The sequence below is a fragment of the Melopsittacus undulatus genome, chromosome 11, assembly GCF_012275295.1.
Source record: "Melopsittacus undulatus isolate bMelUnd1 chromosome 11, bMelUnd1.mat.Z, whole genome shotgun sequence".
Taxonomy (NCBI): domain Eukaryota; kingdom Metazoa; phylum Chordata; class Aves; order Psittaciformes; family Psittaculidae; genus Melopsittacus; species Melopsittacus undulatus.
The window spans coordinates 17,149,819-17,174,900 of record NC_047537.1 but is presented as its reverse complement, the minus strand read 5'-3'; the positions used below and the strand labels follow the sequence as shown (position 1 = coordinate 17,174,900).

The 25,082-nt window shown below is 39.9% G+C and overlaps 1 protein-coding gene across 1 annotated transcript; it reads right to left on the bottom strand.

Annotated features, from left to right (window-relative positions):
* Positions 1–98: 98 nt before the first annotated feature.
* On the bottom strand, positions 99–24,414 carry RAB40B (RAB40B, member RAS oncogene family). Its single transcript, XM_005144227.3, has 6 exons — positions 23,900–24,414; positions 5,359–5,419; positions 3,385–3,445; positions 2,419–2,496; positions 1,739–1,961; positions 99–1,320 (listed from the first exon to the last, which is right to left on the bottom strand). Exons 1-6 carry the CDS (start codon positions 24,039–24,041, stop codon positions 1,049–1,051), a joined length of 837 nt encoding a protein of 278 aa, XP_005144284.1. The 5' UTR covers positions 24,042–24,414; the 3' UTR covers positions 99–1,048.
* Between the last annotated feature and the right edge of the window lie 668 nt (positions 24,415–25,082).

Here is a 25,082-nt window from a genome sequence, read left to right as displayed (position 1 = left end):
AAGTGGAAGGCTTAATGTAATTCTTCCCAATTTCTGTTAACATTACTGAAGACAGATTTGTATAAAAAGCATTACATGAAGCTTTTTAGGATGACTTCACAGTCTTGGTGTCTAGTTCAGGCATAGTCTTCAAATTCTTCTAAAGGAATATAAAGACAACCCTCCCCAGTTACAGAAAGCGCTATAGGATTTCTTTTCCAGAACCATTTATTTACTTTTTAAATATTATTCTTTCCTTATAAAGCAGCTCTTCAAGTCATGTTCCTTTTTACCACAGTCTTTGGCATTTTCCTCCTAGAACCTTCTTGGAGAATGGTATAAAATGTAAATTTTAATTCTTTTCTTTACAGAAAAATAAGTATTTAAACCACAAATTAATTCCCAAAAATATTAAATAACATACCAAAAACTTTATCAAATCCATTACATACACTAATGGGACAAAACCTGGTTGTGTATGTGCATAATAATTATATATACAGTTTTACCTTAGTTAAGTTAGTGCTTCAAAGTTATCAAGGAAGCTATACAAAAACTCCAAATGCACCACTGCAGCACTACTGGAATCTGTCACACCATATGGAGAATTGAACAATGTATACAATACATTGCCTTTAATGGATGTGCAGGTGACTCATCCTTACGTTTCTGAACAGTTTGCAAAGAGACAGGATTTTATACAATTACACAGTCACTTTCCAGATTTCATGGAATTAAGAACTGAATGATGATGATAATTATCCCCTATATGAAAAAGCATCTCCCAGTAAAAACAATGGCATCATGCACATCAGAAACTCAAATGCAGTATGAAAATCCAATGGCAAAATGTCACATCTTTTCCTGTGCACTGAACACGTCACTTATTCCAAAGCAGCATCACTGCAGTGAGCAAGCTCTAAAATAAGATTTACTCTTCTTATTTTTTGTTTCGTAGTGGGATATGTACATAGAATGTGTGCAAAGATTAAGCAAGGAGTCCTTGTGTCTTGTGTTCAATGCTTCACAAGAGGAGATTCCATCCAGGTTCTCTTTTTCCACAGAGAGATTAAGAAATTTTACAGCTGTTTCTTGACCAGTTTTTTGGTGGGCTCTGTGGTGGACGGATGATTTTGGCTTTCTTTAAGCTGTTCCTTTTATTGATGTTGCTGGATGTGAGGGAGTAAGAGCGTCCATGCATCATCCTGGCATTAAGGCCGTTTGCCATGGAGAAAGATTTGAGATGGCTTCTTAAGGCAACAGGGAGAGGGAGCTTGTCAACAAGATGCACAGGGGTACAGGAAACTACGGCACGGCAACAAAGGTCTTGCAGGCTCAGTACTTAAAAACAGACATAAGACTTGCATTATAATAGCACGCTTTTGTCAGCCACGAGGCAGTAGCACACCCAGCACTCTGCATGCGCCCTGTACTTCCAGGATGAGTTCTCATCTCTCCTCCCACACCCTTTCCCACATATACATTATCCAGAATACCTCCTGCTTCAGTTTCCTACTTATGTCTTAATACCAAGCTGACTGAGTATGTCAGTTCTAGGAACAATACATTATTCCCTCCAAAGGCAGAACAGGTTGTGCCTGCAGATATGTATTTTCTGTTTAGTACAGGATTCCCAATTCTTCTTTCATGTTTCTGCATCTGGGTTAAAGTTTCTGAGAATTCTTTCACATTAATGCACGATAAACCTTAGCTTGGACTAAATGTATGCATGTATACATTTTCAGTGTCCGTGGCTTACCCTTGTTTGGCCTCCAGAGCCTGTCCATTCCATGTCTCATCAACACTGTTCTTGCTAGCTCAGTAAAGGACTCTGTAATATTGAAATTACAAAGTGGACTGACTTCAAAAAAGGTCATGCCCAGCCTCTCAGCATAGGCTTGTGCTTGCTCAGTGGACACCTGGCGCTTGAAGGCTAAGTGAAGGCGATTTCCAACCAGGATTTTTGGTACACCAGGAGCATGCTGAGCAAAGAGAAGCAAGAAAAAAAAGAAATTAAGAGTTTGGCTTCCATTTCCAGCTTCAATTAAAACAAGCAAAAGCTTTGTCAAGATTAAATACTACGGTCTAGCCTAAGACCTACAGAACTGGTCTTAGATCTCTAGAGGTCCTTTCCAGCTTATTCTATAATTCTCTGATCTAAAAACATCCCTTCCCTGGAGAAGACAGGCTGGCACAGAAGATGTGGCAAATCTATAGCGAGAGTGGGACTACAATATGAATTCTTTGCCCTCCATATGCTTTCCATCAACACCTTTAAAGAAATCAGACAGTCTAGCTGTTATGTTTCCAACTTTTTAGTATTATAAACATAGAATTGTAAACTTGGCATCTTGGATAGCTCTGTAGTAAGCACTGCCTGCAAATGCCAGTAAAAACAGTAGAAAATATCATAAGCAGTCTTAGTCATTTGTACCTTACCTCATCTATTTCTTTTATCCATCGATCGATTCCACCAAATGACCAACGATTTGTAATATCATACACTAGTATAACTCCCTGTATTAAAAAGAATGAGTTAAAAGAAAAGTCAGTTTAACAGAGGCATAACAGAGATAAACATGTATCTGTAAATTCTTCAGTTCAGAAATAATCTTGTAAGACACTGCTCAGCTTTTCAGTGGAGCAGAACCTCAGCATCCTGTGAAGACAAGCCCCATCTCTGTGTAGATTACACATCAGCCAAGGGGCAGAAACCCTGACGTAGTTGTAGGGTCTAATGTAATGGTAAATATTTGGTTTTATAGTGGACAAGTTTGATGGATCACACACACACCACAAGTCATAGCAAAAATGTACTTTTGGTCACATTCAGTAACTTGATGATTCAATGCTCCGTGCAATTCTGGAACATAAGATGCAACTCAGCTGAAACATTACGTGTCACAAACTATTGCCATACTTTAAACTCTGATGCTGTGGGCACCTTTAGTGTGTTCATCCTTTTTTCTTCTTTTTTTAAAAGTAATTTCCTTACAAATCATTACATTTCACCATATTTTAGACTATGTTTGTCTTTTTCACATTACTCTTGCCACTCTTATGGTATGTTTCTCTTACTTGGCACACAGTTTTAAACAGTAGTATTAGCATAGCTTTCACATGATCCAAGTACAATATGTGCTTAAGTTATTGAAGTAACCAACAAGAAGGCATAAGAGTATGTGTTACTGTATTTTAGTGATTCAACTTCAAACTCACGTATTTCCCCTCCCCAAACTAAAGTTCCATGCCTTATTATTCCCCATGTTCCCTGTTATCTTCAGAGCATTACTGCACCTGCATGCCATCTGCAGCTGAGTTACAGAAGCCATCAGGATGGTTCAGCAGCTCTTTCACTCACCCAGCAACCATTACTCAACACTGAGAAAGCTGTGTTTTGCTTACCTGAGCACCTCGTGAGTAAGACCGAAATATGGTGCAGAATCTCCCTTGCCCTGATGTATCCCTAAATAAGATAAATTAGATATATTTTTTAAAGAAGAGGTAGCCTCCTGCATTAAGAGTCAGCTGCAGTAACTCATCTGTACCAGTCACTATCAGCTCTTCTTCCATGAGTCAGGCAGCAGCAGTCACTCATGCACAAAGAGCTCCTCTCCCTCTCAGCAGCTTTTCCCCACTGGCATTCTGCCCTTTCCTCTACATTTCTCAGATTTCCTAACATAAGAGGACAAGAACTTCAAACTTTACTCTTGTCACTGCCCTTGCAACACAAAGGCTATGACACTCGTGTTCATATGCCAATACACTTTGAGTTTAGTTCAGTTAAAGATTTGGTGTTCACAGCAAAGTGGGAGGAAACAATACTTATCACCAAGGAAACTAATGGAAAATCCAGTAAATTCTTGGTTACAGCAGCAATTGTTCATCATGAGTCTAGTATGATGAAGGTATCCCTACAGAGTCATAGACAGCATAGGGTTTTAAAAAAACATGCACATACACACACACAAAATAATCTCCGCATAAAGTGTTTGGAAGCAAAGTCAAGTTTATAGTGAAGAACATGGTAAGAAGCAAAATTCCATAGACTTTTTGTGATATATTACAGATCTTCAAATGCAGGGCCCATATTTCTGTATATGGTCAACGGCAGAAACATTTGCAATCTGTTTATTTAAGGAGCTCAAAGAACATCCTTGCCCTTCAGAAAAAGAATACAACCATCTCCTTCCTGGCTGCTTCTCAGCAAAAAATACCACACAAAGCTTATCTAAGCTATATAAAGTGTAAGACAGAAGAAGGAAATAAAGTAGGTGAACAAAATATCAAGTAATGGAGATAGCATATGGCAAAGTATTATTATCCATTACTGCATTTAACACTTGAAACATTACTTTGAAAATCTTAAAGGCAGAAGCAACCAATGAAAAATAAATTAACAACAGCTTAGTTTTGACACACAGGTGTTTAACTGCAATAACTAGAACCAAAAATAAACACCAGAATTAAATTTAAGATAGAAATGGCCCAGGATTGTATCTTTCTAGGAGGAAAAGGATATAGTCCTCATAATTCATTTTCACCTCCAATTCTCTGTCTGAACACTGCTTGTTCCTAGAACACGTCTCTCTGATTTATCTAGATTGTGGTTCCTCAAAAATCACACTCCGTCTCATTCCCCTGCACTGACCTTACTTCTCCCTCTGTTACACCATGAATTTAAGGAAGGAGGAAAACGATGCCTATTTTAGAGGCAGTAACATTGCTGCATACTTCAAGGTGTATCACTCGCTGTTTTTAACTGAACCAGAAGATGCCATCTTCAAATGACCTGACACAAAAGCACCCTGCCACACCAAACATTTGACCCTAGAGGAAAGACATTTGCTTTAAAAGAATATTATTCATTATCAACATGTTTTGTAAGGATTCAATCACATCAGACTGCATAACAATTCCACTATGAGCAATAATGCTGCTTTTTATTGACACTGAATGTATTTTAATAATACTATGGTTATTTAGTTTGAGCAAACTAAACTCGTAGTTTGAGCAAAGGGATGCTGCTGTACAACACTGTGTGCTGAGGTACTGTCATGGTTCTTATTACCAGAGTATTTTATAATCTTTGAAGGTACTTTGAATCTATCTTGAAGGCATTTGTTATCTTTTGTGCTTTTCTTCTGTATTTGTTACATGTCTCTCAAGCAGAGAAACTGCAGAGTCCCCCATTTCACATGAAATAGAGGCAAAATGGAGGTCAAGACAAAATGTGACTTACTCAAAGGGCTACGTGCCTGGCTTATTCTTCTATGCCTGACTTATTTCTGAAGCATAAAGGAGAACTCCTGCCTTGAAAAGTTGCATTTTGGTGTCTTTAGACTCTAAATGCTGAGGGAAGGTGGAGCACACACTTACCAGAGCTGCAGCTTGATTCGTCGGCCATCCAGAAGTATCGTTGTAGTCTTATAATCTATACCTGTGGGGAAGACAGTCATGTAATTCTTAGAGCAGCTTGCAGGTGTACAGTATACCCACAGTTACGGATTTCAAAGCAGCTGACCTTAAGAAAAAGGGATTTGTCATTAATACCCTGTGAAGTGCATATGGATAAAGACAATTTGTTCACATAAGGTTACAAAGACCTTTCATATTACTTAAACTTGGTCCATTCAGAGCGGATGTCTCAGGCTCCCTTCAAGTTGATTAAATGGTCTGTCTTATTCATTATCATGACAATACAGGTACTTAAAGAGTTTTCCTTCTTCAACAAAAGAAGGCAGAACTAGGATTTTTTGCCTTTTCTCTCATATATCACAGACTAAATGCTGTTCTCCTCCTCTGTTCCCTAGCTTTACTGCCTCTATTATTCCTTCCTTCCTTATCATCTCTGACTCACAGACAGCTCTTGTATCAGATACACGTGTCCCCCTCTTATATAAAGCAGCAGATGGTGCAAGAATTGGCTTATCTTTTGTCTTCCAGCCTCTTCCAACTGATAACAGCCTTCTCTGCCCAGACCACTTAGGCAGTCAGCATCCACCAGAATGCAGGCAGGTCCCATTCCTTCCTTCCCATAACATGGCCAGGCCTTGTGATGGAGCTACAATATCTGCTTTATATGAGCTGAAGAAGCACTGCAGTGTTTAAGGGAAGTATGCATTACAGGTATACTTAAACATGTATACACATGCACACATATAACTTTGCTCACATCTTTATTGCACCATTTGTAGTTTTTGCAAACAACCTTCCATGCTACATAATTTCTGCGGCTAAGCTGACCTGCCCCGGGGAGTAACTCAACTGTGTAATAATAAGCTCAAGTCTAGCATGAGTGTTTTCTTGATCAAAACGGGTGGGTTAGTTTCAATTAGGTTCGGTAAAACCCAAACCTGGAAGCAGTTGTGTAGCTGCAGCTGACCCCTGTGAATGTCCACCATGATGTTAGGGTCATTGGCTTAAGGCTGCTGTGCTTCAGTTCTGCACCCACAAATGGCATAATTACAAACATTAAGGAAAGGCTTTTCTTTTGTTCACTGTTATTTTAAAAGTGTGCATTCAGTAGTCACACTGTGCAGCCAAGCAACACAATTTCACTGGTAAATGTGTTCCTCTCATGTTTTCTTTTCCATGTCATAGTCAACTGCTTGAATTGAACATTTAGTCACAGAGTCCTCCAAATAAAGTGCAAAAAGCATGGAAGCTACCTCTGAAAAACGTTCTGAAATGTAATGAGTATTGTACCCTGAAAGAGACATGCTCTATTTTCTGAGCAAAACAAAGGAGTAAGAAAACCACACTGACATGGAAAACCAAGTGCATGCAGAAGAAGGCTCTAACTGCTAGCTCAGATTTCAGCACATCTTTACCAGAGGAACAGGGATTGACAGTGCTGATGATGCTCCTGTAAGTGTCATTTAATTCAGGCTCTTATCTTGGACAGACACACAGACAAAACCTCTACCCCAGTGTATTACCACCAGTTTTGAAAGACTTATTTTATCATCTAGAGTGTTCCAGTTCTCCATCAGTCTTAGGAAATAGTCAAATTTACAAACCACAGGTTAAAATGAGTATTAGTAACAATTAAAAATCCCAAACAAACACACAACACAACCACCTAAACCTACAGATGAAGTACTGGGACACTGAGCAGATGATACTGAAACTGGTTTTGTGCTGAAAGAACAAGTTCCATCATTTCAGAAATTCTTGGAAACGTAAAACATGCAGAACAAACCCTGCCCAACATCACATAACTCATTCCCGCATCCTGTGCTACCACTGCTATTTCCTATAGGGTGAAATACCTCCACTAGCTTATCTAGAGTTCATGAAGAGGCACAGACCATGTTTAGCAAACACTGACACATCCCACACAGCAAATGGACATCCATCATCCTGTTAAAAGACCTACCAAGCATAGAAAATTAGCATTGCATAGCTAGAGGATACACAGCTGAATAAACCTGCTACTGTGCTTTGCACCACAGACCATAAATACTGCAAGTTTAGCTACACACATAATGCAAAATACTACTTTTACATGACAAGCACAAGATAAATCTGACAAATACACTACTACCAGCTGCTGTTTATGAAAGCATCTTATGGGTTTCTCAAAAGAATTTTGAAGAGGTGGATTCAGAAACTTCCTTATTCTTCAGCTGCCATGAAGATAGAACAATTGATAAGATAACCTGAACACCTCTGCCATTACCATTTGGTATGGTTAAGAATCAAAACAAAAAGCCTTTTGCCATGACTCATCAGGAACAGCATGAAACCCTAACAATGAGACCAACAGATGTGAATTGTGCTGTTGCAGAAATCAAATGTCCTTCCAGAACATTATTCACTCATTTAGTAAGACAGAATAGCTTTGTTTGGATACGAAACTAATGTATCTCTATACAAGAAAGAGAGGGAAAAGGCTGCTAAATACATAAAAATTCAACTTTGAAGTAAACCAGAAAAACCTCCCTAGTGTTTAATGCTTTCACATGGATGCTTTTAAATAACAATCATTTACCTAAAGCCACAAATTGAAATGAGAACCTGGAACACGTCACTATCCTTGCTGAAGGGTTTGGATTGCTTGAATTTAATTGATTTGTAATAAATTTTGTCCTTCTCAAACACAAAACTAACAGGTAGAAAACAGAGAAATATTATTGAACCCACAAATGCAGAAAGATTCCCAAAAAAGCATTCAGCTGTTTGGTAACTACTGCAGTAAACAGGATGCCATCCTCTCTGCATCAGTGCTGTGCAGCCATGACCACACTATCCTTTATGCCTCCCTGACCACTCTGCAGCCATGTAACATTGGTCATTTTGAGGCTTCCTATGAATTTCTGTTTCTCTTATAGCAGTGTATCAAAGTTTCTGGGTTTTCTGGTGGGTCTCTCTAGGGCAGAATACTTCAGTCATTTAAGTTGCTCATTTTGTAAAAGGCAACATTATTTACACCAAAAATCTTTTCAGTTTAATAATTGGGATTCAACGATCTAAAGTGCGACTAACAGACAGGCGTTCAGCTTTGCGGCAGTGAAAGCACACTAACTCACTTAAACCAAATCTGAAGCGCTGGACTGCAGACCAAACACTGGTCATACCTTGGTAATACAACATAGAATAAAATCCTCCTATCCTTTTCACAGGAATTGGATGTTAGCACAATATTTTAATGATTTGGAGGTTGTTCCTCATTTGTTTTGGGTGTGTATTCCAACTTCAATGAGTTATAGCAAACGGGAGAAAGAAAAACAGGGGGAAAATAACCAAGAATGTTAAACTAGATTCTTCGGTGCTGTGCTTTACCAGCTCAGCACTGACAGATTTTATTCAGTAGCATATTTGTCTTAGAAATGCTCCAAACTCCAACCCTTTTTATACCTGAGAAAGTACAGAATACACGACTTCAATTTTGAACCTGGGGTATTTATTTTAGCTCATAAATACCACAAGAACTGGTTTAATTGTTTTTATTTATTCTTCTTGATGTGTCCTTTCTTTACATTTTAAGGCATGTTGCTCCTTGGAGGTAATTGATTCTAGATTAGCAGCTTTCAGATTTAATTAAAACAGAATCTAACTACTATAAAATAAACACTAATAATAAGAGTACATTCCAGCGCCCTACCTCCATAGCCTGACTGCTTTCCACACATTTCAAGGCTAAAGCCTTCTTCAGCAATCATTCACTCCACCAATTTGCCCATATTAACAATTCAGTAATAGTTTTCTCAGACACATACTTAATGTCTCCTTCCTGCTGTTTGTTTCTGTGCCAATAATTAAGTGTTCAAAATATATATATATATTCAGTGGGATTCTGGGCCTGTTTTCAACAGTCCACTAAAAACATCCTTCAGGTTCAAAGGGTATTGACTACAATTTGAAAAAGAAGTTTTCAGTTTCAGAGTGTGCTTAAAACCATTTTCTTGTATGCATGATGAGAACTCAGAGGTCTCATCACTTCCCCCTTTAAGCTTTTTCAGCTATCTAGCTTTTCAGATAGACATTACAATCAGGGTTTAGAACTGTTTGTAAATGTTTCCAGAATATTTGGCAAGTGACACAACTTCCAGCTCCATTCATTTGCTGTTCACAGCAAACCAACCCAAGGCATGCTTTTGATTCAAAATTCAACTAAGCTTCAAAAACTAAGCCCTGTGTTTTCAGCATCATGCTGCGAAGACACAACCTCTTGGCAATAACACTGGACTATACCTTTTGATACATAACCTGACCTTCATCTTATATGACAGTCATATTTGCCTTCTGGTTGCTGTTTCAGAATAATCATCACTTTCCAAATTGCAGTCTTTTCCATCACACTCAATTACTGCAATAAAAGCCATCTGTTTCCAAAGCACAGACTATTCAGATTGAAATAGACACTAAAATTTTAGATCTAGACTGTATTCTTCACCTCATTAATCAAGCCATAAACCACAATTACAAAGTCTCACAGATAATTCACTTAGTTGAATGCTGTGACAATTTTCCTGCTTTAAGCTATTTGTATCAGAAAGTCCAGCTTTATAGGAAGCTTTGGTTCTGGTCACAGACACATGCCAGTATCACAGTCTATTCTTCAGGACAGCTGTTTTCCTATAAATGATCAAAGGAATTAAGTTTACAAGAAATCCATCCTTAAAAAAACCCAGAAGTGCTCTTTAACAATTACACAGAATTGTACAAAATTTAGGGCACCCACTTAAAACCTGAAGGTCTTGGAGCATTTCTGGTTGGCTCTAGTCCAACCTGTTGGCCTTTGAACCAAAGAAACTGGTATGGGATTAAGAAGTTTAACACAACCTTATGGCATACCTCTAACACCAATCTAAAACCAAGATTTAACAACTGAAACTCCAAATGTATAAGCCCCCCCCCCCAAATTAATTAGGCTGCTAATTTACAGAACAGTAACTAAGTTTCTGTTCGTGCTCTATAGGCATTAGTAAGTAAATAAGCCAGTACTTTGCATATTACATTCACACCCTCCCCCAAAAGAACATGCAAACAACTAGAGAAGTACATGGTGTTTTACATCATGCCTTATTTCTGCTAATGTGGCTATATAAAAACTAAACCTTCAAGGCAGATGACCATTTGCAAAGAGAAAGCTATTTGACACCAGCTAATAATCAACTTTTAACCAGAGCTAATGAACCATCCATTTCCATTCACATTAAGAGGAAACAATGATCATGAGATCATATTGATTCTCCTCTGCCTTAACATTTACTTGTCAACAATAAAACAGCCTCTTTATGATGTAAGGCTTTAGAAAGAAAGGGAACTGCTCCCACTCCCAGGTCAGGAAGAAGCAGGAACACTTGAGTTCATCATTTCCTTTCTTCCTCTCCAAAAGAAAAGGTTATCGGAGGCATACGGTAAGCTTGTCAACTCCAATGTTTACTACAAGTTGCAGCTAACATCCTGAGATGAAAGCTGCTATATATAAACATGTTATTGTTTATAAATAGTAGCACTGCAGGAAAAGGGAATGTTATTATTAGTGTTACACACAGAAGTTCTTCCTTTATTTCAGTATATTTTATCAATAAATTTGAAATAGAGTAGATTGATGTACAACTCTCAGCAATGAGGTGGGTTCTTTTTCCTCAACCCTTTCTTCCACAGATGGGAAATAACTAAGTGAAACAAAGAGCCCTGGGTGCTCAGTGACTATAGAACACCTATGGTGCCTTATATATCTAGAAGCTCCTGCATCCAGAACAGACTGCTCACACACAACACTGCAACTCATGCTTCTGACTAGAAAATTCACAATAAAAGACAAGATCCCCCACACTCCTCACAGCTCTGGAGATGGATTGAGGAGGTAGGATTGTTGTTGGCAGGTAGCAATTATTTGCAAAGGGGTTTTTATAGTTATTTAAAGCCAGGAACATCAGATTATGATTTAAGAGTGAATGTGGATCACTCGGTTCCCTGCACTGGGAAAAGAACATACGTTTGGCAGCAGACAACAAACATCGGCTTTACGATTTCCCTGCTTGTCTCTCCAAATTCTTTGCACCAGAGCTCAACATACAAAACGTAACATCAGAGTTTCCAGTTTATAGTCACTGTTATAAAACAGCAACAGTATTTGAAGCCAGCTCTTTTCTACTTAAGATTTGCATTTTCTGAAAAGAATTGCCCTCAACTTTTATGCCACTTAATATCAAAGTAAAGATAACCATAACCTAGAACCAGTGAATCTGATTTAGAAATTAACCTCTATTATAACAGTGGAGGGAAAAAAGAGTATATTCTTCTCTCATACCATCTTCTCACTGCTGCTATTCATCAATTCCTATAGATAAGAGCTGGACTGCTAGAAAAGTTCCTTTGCATGCATCAGGCATGTTTTTAACAAGCATCCTATCTTAAAAACCCTGTGTTAGATCATTTTCAGGGCTATCAGCTCTTAAGGGCAGCTTCTCCCTCACAATCCCACTTCTGCACTCCTTGCAATTAAATAAGGCTTCCAGCATGTTTCTTTGTTTCATCTTCTTTGAGATATACATGTATCCCAAGCTATAGCTGGGATGGGGTGCTCTGGGTATGGATGTATAAGAGGAAGCTTGGCCAGCTTAAGACAACTGACCCCCACAATGTAGAATAAGTTTTATATAACAGTTGATTGTCCACAGTTTTCAACGCTTGTGGTTCTATTATACCATTCTATCGTTGTGGCATAATAATTCTTTCTCAAAGGGTCAAATCATCCTGGTGCATGAGGAAGAGACCAGAAGGCAGGTTATGTATCTTAAAATCCTACCCACTGAGTAAAAATGGGACACAGCCTCAGAGAACTTGCACTTACGTCTTAAACAATAGGCTTGAAATATGGCCAGAATCTGGGAGAACAGCATCAAACCTACCATAAAATATTAAAACCAGATGCAGTATTTCACATTTTACAACATTTTCCAAAAGAGAACAATGACTTTTTATGTCTTGACACTTCATTAGCAGAAAACCAGCTCAAAAATACTTGGCATGAGAAGAATCACCACAACTTCCAGCCACTGATACTCTCAGCTATAAGCCTAAAGGCTCACTGAGAACAGCTGCAAACTTCTCCAAAACTGCTTAGGGTTTTCAGTCAAGTCTCAATGAATGATCCTAAAGAGTTAAACCACCACTTTCAGTCAAGCATATAAACACCACATAACAATTAGAAAAATCACAATTGTTTTATAAGCATATTCCTGTATATTATAAAATTGTAAGAAAATCTGATGACAAATGGCAAGATATAACCAAGGCTTTCAGAAACCAGTCCAAAAAGCCTACTTCAGGATGCTCTCGATACTCCCAGAAGTCCTAGCAGCATTCGTCACCAATCATTTTGCTTTAAAGATGCCAGAGAGCAAAATTCATATCATTATTATGAAATCACTATGGCTTAAAAGCTAACATCCAGAAAAATATGCAGTCATCATTCCCAAAGCACAGCTACTTGAAGAGCTTTCAAACTAACCTCCAAACCAAGCAATGGAAGATCAAGTGCACTTCTTAAATTTGGAATTCCAAGTGAAACTCATACTGCAGTAAAAATGGGCTTTCTAGGTAATGTTTACCATTAACTCAAGGAATTCCCAAGCCATGAGATATCTTCAGGATGTATACTTCTATAAGAAAAAATAAGGAAATGGTGTGACTTGGATCAGGCTTCCACAGCTATTCCAGCAGAAGAGCTGCCACAGTTACAACCTTATAATTCCAGGATCAAAAAAATCCACACACAATGCTAGCAAGCAATGTTTCTTAGGATTTAAAGGAGAAAGTCTATTACTGACACAAAGTTCTTGTTCCATTCATCATTTAGTTGGTTTCAGTTTTCCAAGAAATTAAAACAAACTGATTTCAGGTGAATAGGATCAAAGGAAATTTCAGGTTGGAGCAGTCTGAGGTCACCTAGATCAACCTCCTGCTCTAAACAGGATCAGATAAGAGGTATGGGGACAACACAACCTTCCTGGGTAACCTGTTCCACAGCTCAGCTGTCTGGATGGGAAAGAAGCTTTTCCTCTCACCCATTCCAAACCTCTCTCAGTTCAACTTAAATCTGTTGTCTCCTACCCTCCCACCGTGTAAAGGGACCTCACTGTTCCTTTTGTTCCTCACGGGTACCAGGAAGCTGCTCTTAGGTTACACACCCAAAGGTCTCTCTTTTCCAGAGAGGTGACTCATTAGGCTGTGGCCAAGCTTCATTTAAGCTGTTAGAATTCCAGACTTTCCTTCACTTAAAACCTACATTTAAAGTACTTTTTGTGTAGTCTTCTGCATTGAACTGTCTTGCAGATGTTGAGAATAAATACAGTGTGGATTGATAAGTGAGTCTGACCATAAAACCAGAGTTTTCAAACAATACGGGATTAACCTTCTGTTTGCAGACAAAACCCAGAATTTATATAGAAAAAAATATTACACCATATGTATTCTTGGATTCTATATCTTCTTGCTCCAAGACTAGCATCATTCTGAAAGGAATTTTGTTTCTTGTCTGAGCTGAAAGAGAAAATTTTAAACTTCACAGGTTATGAACTTGTTTAAAATTCAATTGATCATGCTTCTATTTGATAGTCTGTTCAATTTAGAGCCCAGTCCACCAATTCTGAAGTGGCTTGAAAAGTCAAGGTTATGCTTTTCTACAAACTTCACTTGGTGTATTCGCTGAAGCAAACAGAAAGATTAGAAGCACAGAGTCCTGACTGACTGAGATCATGCACCGGGTACAGGGATTGCTAAAAGAGTTAGAAAAGAGATGTATGTATCCAGATACCGTGTTAAAAATTCTGCACCACAAGACTTTCTGTACACTGAGTCAATAATTCCACTGAATGCATCAGCTACGTGAGCCTCTTTTCCTTAGTCTGGTCTTCAGAGAGTATTATAAAGGCTGCCAGACCTGCTGGGTCTCTTCTGGGTTTTCCAGCTGGCAGGTTCATATTTCATGCACTTAAATATTCCATTTTAAGGCATTGCATAAAGTCAACTTGCGAACAAAGTATAAGGGCACAGGAGATACATTAACACCTTGTGGTCCCTAAAAATTTGAAGGAACAATTTTGATTTGAAACCTATGACTAAAATACCTTAACCCCTTTTTTCTTTCTTTTACTTAAACTGTTTAAGTAGTTTCTGTTTCATCCAAACGTCTGTAATGGCTCATTCTCTATGAAAATGGCAAATTAAACATTCCATCCTCAAATACACTTACAACTGCTCCTTCAATATTCTTTCAGAGTACATAAGCATTCTTTGCAATTTCAGCTTTTCTGATGTACGGTTACAAGGAACCACGTACTGGTAAGGTCAGGATAGGGCTGTCTGCATGAAGCTGTGGCCCAAAGGAAAAATGAGAGCAACAGCAGGAGCCTAAGAGTGAGTTTCTAACTGCAGGATGTGCTCAACATGCCTGATCTGAAACCAGAAGGAAATCAAGAGGTACAATCTGAATCATAAGCCTGGAACACACCACACAGTAAACAAATTATAGTTATTAAGTACAAGTGATTGGACTGCATTTGGAAGTGCGAAAGCTCAGCTGCAATTCATCTGGTACAAATATGTTACTCATGGACCACAGCTTACTTCTAAATGGTGTCACATACTTAGTCTCCTCTACATTTTCATCTGCACAACCGTAGGAGGTTAGCCATACATTAACTGGACCTTTTTAATGAATCGGTTATCCTCTTTTGATCCAAGACTGAAACTGTTTTCACAAAACATTTCTCCAGAGTTTTGTGCATTAAAGCACACTTTGAAGTATGCAATATTCTAAGAAAACCAATTAAACCAGGCATTTACAGCACTGGGAGTTTATGATCTATGAACATGAAACTGGGATCCAAAAATAATTTATTGGGGGAAACTCTAAATAGTTAAGATTTTTCAGTCAACATATTTTAAAGCTGCATCTTTTGGAGGGCTCATGTATGTCTATACTAATCGGTATTGAGTGTTTCTAAGGAAGTCCTGGAATCCCACTTACTCCAGCATAAGAGAAAAGCACAGCAAAATGGTTTCGTAGTATAAATTAGGAAGAAGCCACAGAAAGTTGTAACTATAATTCTTTATTAAAAAAAAGCCCACAGATTACACATTTTTAGAAGTGAAGTAGCTGCAAACAACTGTAAGTCTCCAAATACTGGATTAGGAAGGTTGGCAGGCACATGACGGAAGCAGATCTCAGAAAAGCAGACAGGTTTGCATGTTCTTCCTAAATAGCATCTCCCTTACCATTTTTAAGAGAGTGCTAGGCTATATGAGCTCAAGATGACACTTCTCATGTTGTTAACTTAGAAGTCAGTTACTTTTTAAAACACATACAAATCTCCATTCCAGAAATTCTCATCACAGTTACTCCACCTCTGCATATCAAACTACCAGTTTCTACTTGAAATCCAACATTGCACAAATAAGCTTTATGTCCATGGTAACGCTGGAGTAACAGCCATGGCTTTTCTAGCTTCCTTGTACCCATCAGCTATTGCTTCATCATTTCCATCTTCTGACACGACTTGCTGATTTCACACAGTGCTGTCAGATCAGCACCCGTCAGTGGCAAATCCCACAGCACAAATTAAAATAGCAAAGCTGTTTCATTGGGAAAGCTTTGCACAGGACTACATCTCATGAACAATAAATAGCTCTTCCTGCTTCTGACAACAAACAGGGTCCCAAAATATTTCATCCTCACTCTTTATATGCCTATATAACCATAAAAAAGTCACTGACTTGACAGTAAATGTATATAAGGGTGTCTTCACTACTTGGTCCTAACTTGTCCTTCACCCAGTTGAAGAATTACTTTTCTGTTCTGTTCTGCCTTGAGCACAGTTTTGAGATTCAACTGGTCTGAACACTGAATGAAGCAGAATATATTCCACTTCTGTAGAGATTTATATTTTTTAGGGTTCAAAAACCCCAGGCCTCCTCTAAGGAATCATCGATCAGATGCAATAGGTTTCAGCTGAACACAGCATGTGCATTCCTCTTACCAATACTCAGATAGAGTAACTTATCAAACAAACATAAATGTAATTATACGAAAAGCAGGTATGCACTCCACTAAAGCCTTAATGAACAACAGTTCAACACACTTGGTCACGTAGCACAGCTCATTACTGATGATAACTTTCTCTTTTCCACTTATCCCACACAACTGAAAGAGGATTACAACAAACTCCTGTAAATGTGTGAGTGAGGTTAATTTCTGGACTTTTAAACCCCTTCCATTCCTGGACAGAAATGATATTCTAACTTCATGGTCATTAGCTTTCTAACTTCCCATAGATTGGAGTGACAATCTAGATACAAAAATAGCTGCTGTGAACACCAGTATTTTTGTGGGCTTTGCCCTGAATAGGCACTAATTACAGTTAATACTGACAGATGATTTTATCCTACCTTTCTGAAAAGCTGGACATTAAATATACAATATATGTTGATAAAACAGTGTTTGATCTGTAACAGCTTCACTCACGAACTTGCAGCTCTAATTTAAGTATCTGACTGCTTACCTTGCCCAATTCATACTTCCACATTACAACATGTCAAGACATAAAAGAAAGAACAGCAAGTTCAAACCAAACATGTTTGGTATATTACATTTGAGCTGTTCCTTAAATAAAACCAGCATGACAAACACCAGCCCATGTCGAGTATTTTTTTATGTGTAAATATTGCATTCATTTCCTACTTTCAGTCTCATATTGAACAAAATCCAGAAGAGCTGAATAAAATGGGGTACTAATACAATTTTTAATGTTAGCTGATTTATATTCTTAATCCCATTTTCCATTGTTGTTTAGCTCCCAAAACGAAAACAAACTTACAGCAATATGTAAATGTAATTTAAGCATCATATTGGATAAAATGTAACCCTGGCACAGGCAAGCACAATTTTGGTTAGGCCAAAGTAGCTTAAAAGGACTCAATTATCTTTAAGTCTGAGCACTTTTCAAAGCAGCCTGCACTCTGTCTTTCATGTTGCACACCTGTCTGGGAGCCTCAGGGTCATTTTGGTTTAAGAGCCACTTTTCTACTCTCTCATATTTATGAGAAAAAGGGGAGAGAGCGGGGGAAGACACCAGTAGCCCAAGAGAAACTGAGATGTGAGACACACTGCTACTGAATGAATGAGCATGATGAAGACGAAGAAGGAAGTTATTGCTGTGGTCTTTTTTGCCACAATCACCTAAAGCATTACTTGTAGCAACAGCAGATACTAAATTCTATCAAGTGTGTGCACCTCAGCTGTAGGCAAGGAATCTGAAAAACAGTTGCATGATGTTAAGCTTGCAAGGCTGCTTCATTCTGAACTGTACAGTAACATGCTTGACCCAAATTGTAGGTGTTTTCTTTGCTTGGTCTTTTGTTGTTGAACAGGCCTTGCTAAGAAACATAAAGACCAGTTATTAGATAAGAACAAGGAACACAAAAACCTGGTTTGAATATGCACATGTTCACACAGCTTTGCTTTTTTTCCCTCCAATATGGTTGGGTGAGGAGAGAGGTAAGAAGAGAAATAATTTAAGGCTACTGGATTAACTGAGTTTCAAAACCTCACTGTACAATGACCCAGCTTCTGACCTTCATGAAACAGTAATTCAGTAACACTTTTTGTCCATGAGATGGATGACACTTCAGGTGCAATATTACAACAAAGAAACATTATTAATATACAAAACCAAAGAAAAAGGGCTAAGTAGAAGAAAGTGTGCAATAAAGAAACAATAAGTTATGAAAGTTTTGAAAAACTCAAAAAGGACCATACACTGCCAAGCAAGCCTGGGACTTCTGCTGTGCCATTAATCACACAAGGTGAATAAATATTCATTGTTTTGACAGATGTGCAAGATCAGCTAACAAACACAACCCCAACACTGACTGATGGACCTGACCATCTCAGGAAATGCTACCATACCCTTTACCACGTTGTTTATGAATAATATGGGAAACCAGGTAAACAAGGGGTCACTTGGGTATGCTGCCATGTATCAGGGAAGAATATATGATCTGGTCTCGTGAGGGAGGCAGTTCTTAGCATGACAAAGTTCCAAACAAAGAACTTAGCATGACAAGACTCCAAACTTGAGATTTGGAGGCATTTGTCATAAGTAAGGCAAAAATAAACAGAATCGGGTAAAACCAGGATCCACATTTTCTGCTAACATACACCCCTTTTAACTGCCTGCCTATTAAGAACTGCTCCCCCACAGTGTTACAAACTGCAGTCCTAGGTGGTAGAAAAGAGGAAAATTATTTCCATTTTTCTCTTTTAAACACAGTGAAAAGGGAAGAGCAAGTACAGACTGGGTAGCAATTTCTGTTTACTGAACTTTCTTCACATGCAACATATAATACAATTTAAAACGAATGTGGTATTTCAGCAGTAAGCAGAGCTCTTGTAAGACAACACATTAAAGGGGCAGTCACAACTAACGTATTTAGAGTAGTATCTATTACTGCTCTACAGACTCGTCCCAAAATAGTTTAGATGCCCTATTTGAAGCAACTATTTCTTTCCATCCATGCCACAGAAGCCTACAGTAATAAGGTAAGATGCAAGGTGTCTTCTAGGCACTTGAACTTGGGTGTATGAAATCAAACCTCACTTGCTTTCCCTGTACAAGAATGCAGTTTAAATCCCTTTAAACTGAGATCAGTGGGTGTACAACAGAACTCAAGCAGGGAAAACAATTCATGCCTATTTACATTTTAGGAAAAGGTACTTCATGAAAGCTAAGAGTGACCAATTTTTGCTCTCTTTGTGCTGTGAATTAAAGTCAAGTCTATTTATAGGCAAGTATAATTAACCTCTTGAGGTGTTTATTTACCCTTAGACAGTGATGCTCAGCAACTTTAAATAACTCTTCCACTGGAGAAATCCTAAGAGAATGGACTCAAGATTGTCCCTAAAAGCTGGTCCTACGTGCAAAGAAATATAGAAGTTTCCTGATGTTGCCACAGTTTCTACTGCAATCATGTCATGCTTAGGAAAATGTAATGACTTCAAAACAAGTCAGTGATAAGCAATCCATCCTATTCATTCTTATACTGGTGGGAAAACAAAACAATTTTATTTCCCCTTTCTTTCAGCCAACTAACATTTTCAAAACCACAGTTTTCTGAAGACAGAACAGAGACTTAACATCAGATCTTTGTGGTAGGACTTCTACCACTATTAGTTCTGTATTTGGTCTTGTTGGGGGTGAGAGGAGGAAACCTCAGTCAACTCATAAATCTAGGTCTTCTAATTTCTCATGGTAACAATATTTTCTTTTGTTTCCTTATTTAGTTAGGGCTCATTCCCTTCTATTCACACCAGCTTTAAACCAAAGAAAGGCTTTAATTTGTGGAGTGAGTTATCAGGGAAGAGCCACCACGAACTCTTAAGTTTGTCTGCTCGGATGCAACCAGCTTACAACTATCCCCATCTAAATACTCCCCATGTATAAGGATAATTTGCCATCCCAAAGCTCTGTCTGAGGTTGGGCCATCCAAGCTCCCAACCTGTGTTCTAACCACTTAGTGATCAAGACAACTACTTACTAACACCCACAACTATTACACACCAGGAACTTTTCAAGCATTTAGGTAAAACAACCAGCACCCCAGTGAAGTTCTCAATCTAAGGATAGACAGTATTCATAGGAAGACAAACAACTGTCATATGAACTCAAGAGGATATAAAAAGGTTGCTAGGTGAGAAACGATGAGAGACAGTTTGTCAGTTTAAACCTGATGCTCCTGCAAGAAAAGGAGTAGGAGTACATAGGTTTGAACAACCCTTCCTTACAGTCTCCGTGTTAAGTAATCAGACTGCAAGCAGATGTTAGCATGCAAGCAAAACCAGAATCCAGCTGAACAAAAATCTGTTAGTGCCAAGCATAAAAATATTTGTCTACCTAGTGACAGCACATCTAAGGTTTTATTTTGTAGTCTAGAAGCAATGATTGCCTCTGAATTTATCCTGATGAGAAATCAACAGTGTTTAAAAGCAAAGTTTCTGCAGCTGTCTATAAACTCATTTTTGTGCAGTTTTTCTTACCAGGTTAGAGACCAAGCATGTCCACTCTATTCTCATTTTAGTTTTGAGCAAGATGTGAGAGAACTTTAAAGGCAGGTTACCCAGAAAACTAGCCTACCTGTCCATCTCCAGGATAACTGCTTTCTAAACCATCTCTAAGAATCATGCTCACCAATGCATCTTCCATGCAATCCTTACTTTGTTATGTTAATAAAGCCTATTTCCCTGTGGGCATTAAGAAAAAAATCAGAGATCAAGAGATTTTACTCCTTCTTAACAGCAGAACTATGCCAAATGCTTTCAAATCATGGCTTCTGGACCAGTGGCAGCTTGCATAGACTTGACTGATCACACGCTGCTGGTTTTCCTTCCCATCTCCAGGCTTCATATCATTCTTGTGTACTGACAAAAAATAGTAAGACGTAAGGTTGCCATATTTCCCTGGGAATGAGAAAGGTGGCAGATTCATTTTTGAATAGTTAAGAAAGTGTCTGTGAAAAATTAGTTTGTGGCTTATACAATTCAAAGTTGAGCCCATAGAGTTTTGATGAGACAGTTACAGAGCTGCACATAAATCCTTCAGGAATCTGATGGCTTAAAAAAACCCAACCAAAATCCCCACAAATCAAACCATACAAAACACACCCCCACCCCATTCTAGTCAACTCCTGGTTTTCTTTTACCTTTCCTTTTGCAATAAACATCAAATTCTGTTTCTCCTGCATATGCAAATTTAAACAACTGCCCAAATTCCCAGGCTTCATCACATGAACTTGTTTGTTCTCATCTTCAAGGCCCTTCAGTGCTCTTCCTCTCTCCTTAATTGCTCTTGTCTTTTACCACATCATCTCTTTCCTCTCCTACTGTAGTCTCAAAGCTATTTCTATTCACCAAGCTCCACAACAAAGTTTTGTCATTTCAAAGCTTATACACGTGGCACATTTTGACACAATCTGCCATACCACTGGACTTTCTCTTTCCAATTCAGATCCTAGCTAACTAAGGACTTGAAAATGGTGGAAAAGACAGTGTTTATCAAGCTTTCTAATCAAGTTAAATTAGAAAATGAGTCATAATACCAACAGGATGTTTAGCTCCATCCCTCTCACTGCATCTCTATTTTCATAGCCCTCAAGCCTGCAGAGATTCCTCACAGCTGCATCCTACGCAGCCACACTCAAAAGCAGTAGAAAGGCTGAGGGGACAGAGGATGAGAGGTATATTGGATAAAGACCACCAAAGAAACAGGGCAGCTTACAAGCAGTTTGATGCATTCAAGAGCATTATGAATGGAAGAGTAAGAAAATACGTTTATGCATTTTCAGAGTTAAAATCCCTTCTTCCGTGAGATCAGGCAGTACACTGTGACTGGGGAAGCACCCAGCTCAGCACGTACAAAAATGTGAATTATGACACTAGTTGCATACAACTAAAAATCAGATGATGTTCCTTCCACATTTTGCTACCATACCATCTGTTACATTCACCCACCCCTTGTAACTCACACACTCATCTTCTAGGGGCTAAGAACTTCTTCCAGCCTCTGTAAAAACTAACGTTGCATAGCAAAGTTTGTGAGGTCCTGAATTCCTACATCTGCTTAACCTCGTATAGTTCAGATTTATAAACACCCTAGTGAAGAGACAACAATTCATGAAATAGCACATAAGAAAACCCTGTATGTAGATGTTTTGAAGTTAATAGTAGTAAGGAAGAATTTCCAAGCTGCACGTAAAGTACTTGCAAAATAATTCAAAAAGAGTATTTGTATTTCTTGGCTGTCAAGAAAAGTATTCACAGAGTTACAGCTCTAGCCACACAACTTAAATATTTTTTTAAGTGCAAAACACAAGCATCACACAGTTTACATGCACAAGTCTGAAGTAAGACTGATGAGCTCGGGAGATGGTTGAACATACCCGCTCAGTTACATCAAGATACATTGGAGACTAAAGTGTTCCTTCAGCATAAGAATGTATAGACTGGATGGTGTGTACAGAATAGAGCCAGACTAGGCATGCTCTCCCCGAGCTTTCTGTCCTTTTTTCTTCAAACACCTGAACAGTATAAGCAGTAAATACACTGCAACACCCCAAGGAGCAATTTAGCAAAACTATTAAGCAAATATCATAAAATGTACACCAATGCCTTCAAGGTACAGTCTGACTCATAAGCAGTGGTACAGAGAACACTCCTCCCTCCCTCCAGCTCTTCCCTGTGAATCAGTACTAGGAACTCAACAATAGATCCTAAGTCAGTGTAAAGCCTGCCAGTGAATTAACTAGTCACAGACTGGCAGTAAATTAAAGCAATGGGTAATTTGACAAGATAATTTGCTTTTTAATATGCCACATGATAGATTTGCATGAGGAAAAAAAACCAACAGAGCATGTTCTGTACAAACAAGACTGGGGGAGTGAAAAGAGGAGGACAGGAAGGAAAGAAAAGAGAAATCCCCTTTTCCCCAAGCCAGTAGCTCAGTTTTAAGTCAGTCTGCAACGTTCTCAACTCCCTGTTCTGCAGACAGAATCTATCTGGCACGGATGAGGCTCTTCAGTTCTGCCCTTTAAAAAGCTTAAGTGAAAGAACATACTACAAACATGAACCTTGATCTTAAAGGGCTACACCTCTAATATTGAGAACATGATGAACATGACAGTGAAAAAAATAAAGTGGGGAACAAAATAAATCTCCTTTTCTGCTCTTTCATTGACAGCAGTTTCATAGCAGATACATTTGCTAGAAAAACACTTCTATTAGTATTTCCCTTTACTCACTGATGATAACAGAAAACTAATTGCTTAGTAAGATAAATCTGATCACCTTGATCAATACCTTCTATTAAGATATTTCTCTTAAACTTGAGCTCCAAGTTTTTCAGATTAAATGCTCTGCCTGAGATTTTAAATCCTGCTATTTCACCTGCTTTCTGACAACTACATACAGCAAGACAGAATCATAAACTGGATTGAGTTGGAAGGGACCTGAATCTAGTTTCAACCCTCTGCCACAGGCAGGGACACCTTCCACTAGAGCAGGTTGCTCCAAGCCTTGTCCAACCTGGCCTTGAACACTGCCAGGTATGGGGCAGCCACCTCTCTGGGGAACCTGTGTCAGTGCCTCAGCACCCTCATAGCAAGAAATTTCTTCCTAAAATTTCATCTCAATCTCCCCTCTGTCAGTTTAAAGCCATTCCTCCTTGTCCTGTCACTACCTGTTCTTGTCAAAAATCCCTCTTGCTTTCCTGACGGCCCCTTTGGGTACTGAAAGGCTCCATCATTCAGCCTGTCTTTGCCTGTACCGTTTTCCTCCTTCGGTGCTGAGAGCTCAGGGCCCGCCCGTGCCTGTGCGCAGGGAGCAGCGGGACGTCCCGGGGCCGCAGCTTACCCAGGTTGTACCCGTAGGGCGACTCGGTGGCTCCGTCCTGCAGGCTGGCCAGGATCTCTCCCTTGCCCACGTCGCTATCTCCCACCAGCAGGAATTTCAGCAGGAAATCGTAGGCTCTCGCCGGGCTTCCCGCGTAGCTCATCCTCCCCGCCGATCCCCCCAGCCTCCTGGACGGATCAGCTCCCGCGGCCCATCCAGGGGCCCGGAGAGGCCAGGGCACAGCGGCGGGCAGCGGCGTGGGACGGCAGCGGCGTGGGACGGCAGAGGCATACCCGGCTCTGGAGGGAATAGGGGCCGGTGAGGCAGCGGCGCCGTCCCGTCACGGCAGCAGCGCCCGCCGCGCCATCCCTCACCGGGCAACAGCAGCGGCAGCGGGCGTCGCGCTAGGACAGAGCAGCCACCTCCTCCCACGGACCGCTTGAGCCTCTCGGCGCAGAGCCCAGCACGGCCACGGAACGCGGCGGAGCTCCGGGGAGCCCGTCCCGCTCCTCCACCTGCCGCCCGAGCGCGGTCTGTCAGCGCGCTGCCGCCTCCCGCCGCCGCGGCGCTCTGACAGAGGAGCCAGCTCCGCCCCCGAGCCCCACTATTGGGAGATTCGTTTCTCCCCCCCCGCCCTGCTCAGCTTTCATTGGGCTGCGAAACTTTAGTCCCACCCCCTCTCCTACTTATCCGAGGGCGGGACTACACCCCGGCTTCGCCTATTGGTGCACAGAAAAGCACTAGCCCCGCCCTCCTCGGCTTCCATTGGAGGAAGGCAAACCTCGGCCATGCCCATCCTCGTGGTCCTAGCGGGACACAGCGGATCAGTTGCTAGGGGACTCCAGGCCAGCCATTGGTTCCTTCCCCATCAATCGCGCTCAATTGCAACGCCCCGCTGGAAGGGAGCAGGGAAACAGCCGGTTCGAGCCCCAGCCCTTCCGACCACACGCTGCGAGTTTGCGGTAGCTGCCGGGAATGCAGGCAGAGCATCGGGCCCGGACTCGGGTAAGGTGGTGGAGAAATGGTGAGGGGAAGCCTGTGCAAAGTAATAGCCCTTTGTGGGCAAGGACCACCACCCGAACGGCACCACACAACCCTCCTGCAGAAGAAACACCTCAGCTTGCCCCACAAGTCACTCTGCACACCTGAGTCAGGGTTTTAGGATATTCATAGCCAGAAGAGGTATGTTGTTTTTTCATCATAT

Bases quoted from the DNA above. Each gene is read 5' to 3' on its own strand.
- RAB40B (XM_005144227.3), bottom strand. From the start codon at position 24,041: ATGAGCTACGCGGGAAGCCCGGCGAGAGCCTACGATTTCCTGCTGAAA. The intron at 3,446-5,358 runs GTAAGTGTGTGC...TATCTTATTTAG, and splicing joins CGAATCAAGCTGCAGCTCTG to GGATACATCAGGGCAAGGGA. The intron at 2,497-3,384 runs GTAAGCAAAACA...TTTTTAATACAG, and splicing joins CTTACTCACGAGGTGCTCAG to GGAGTTATACTAGTGTATGA.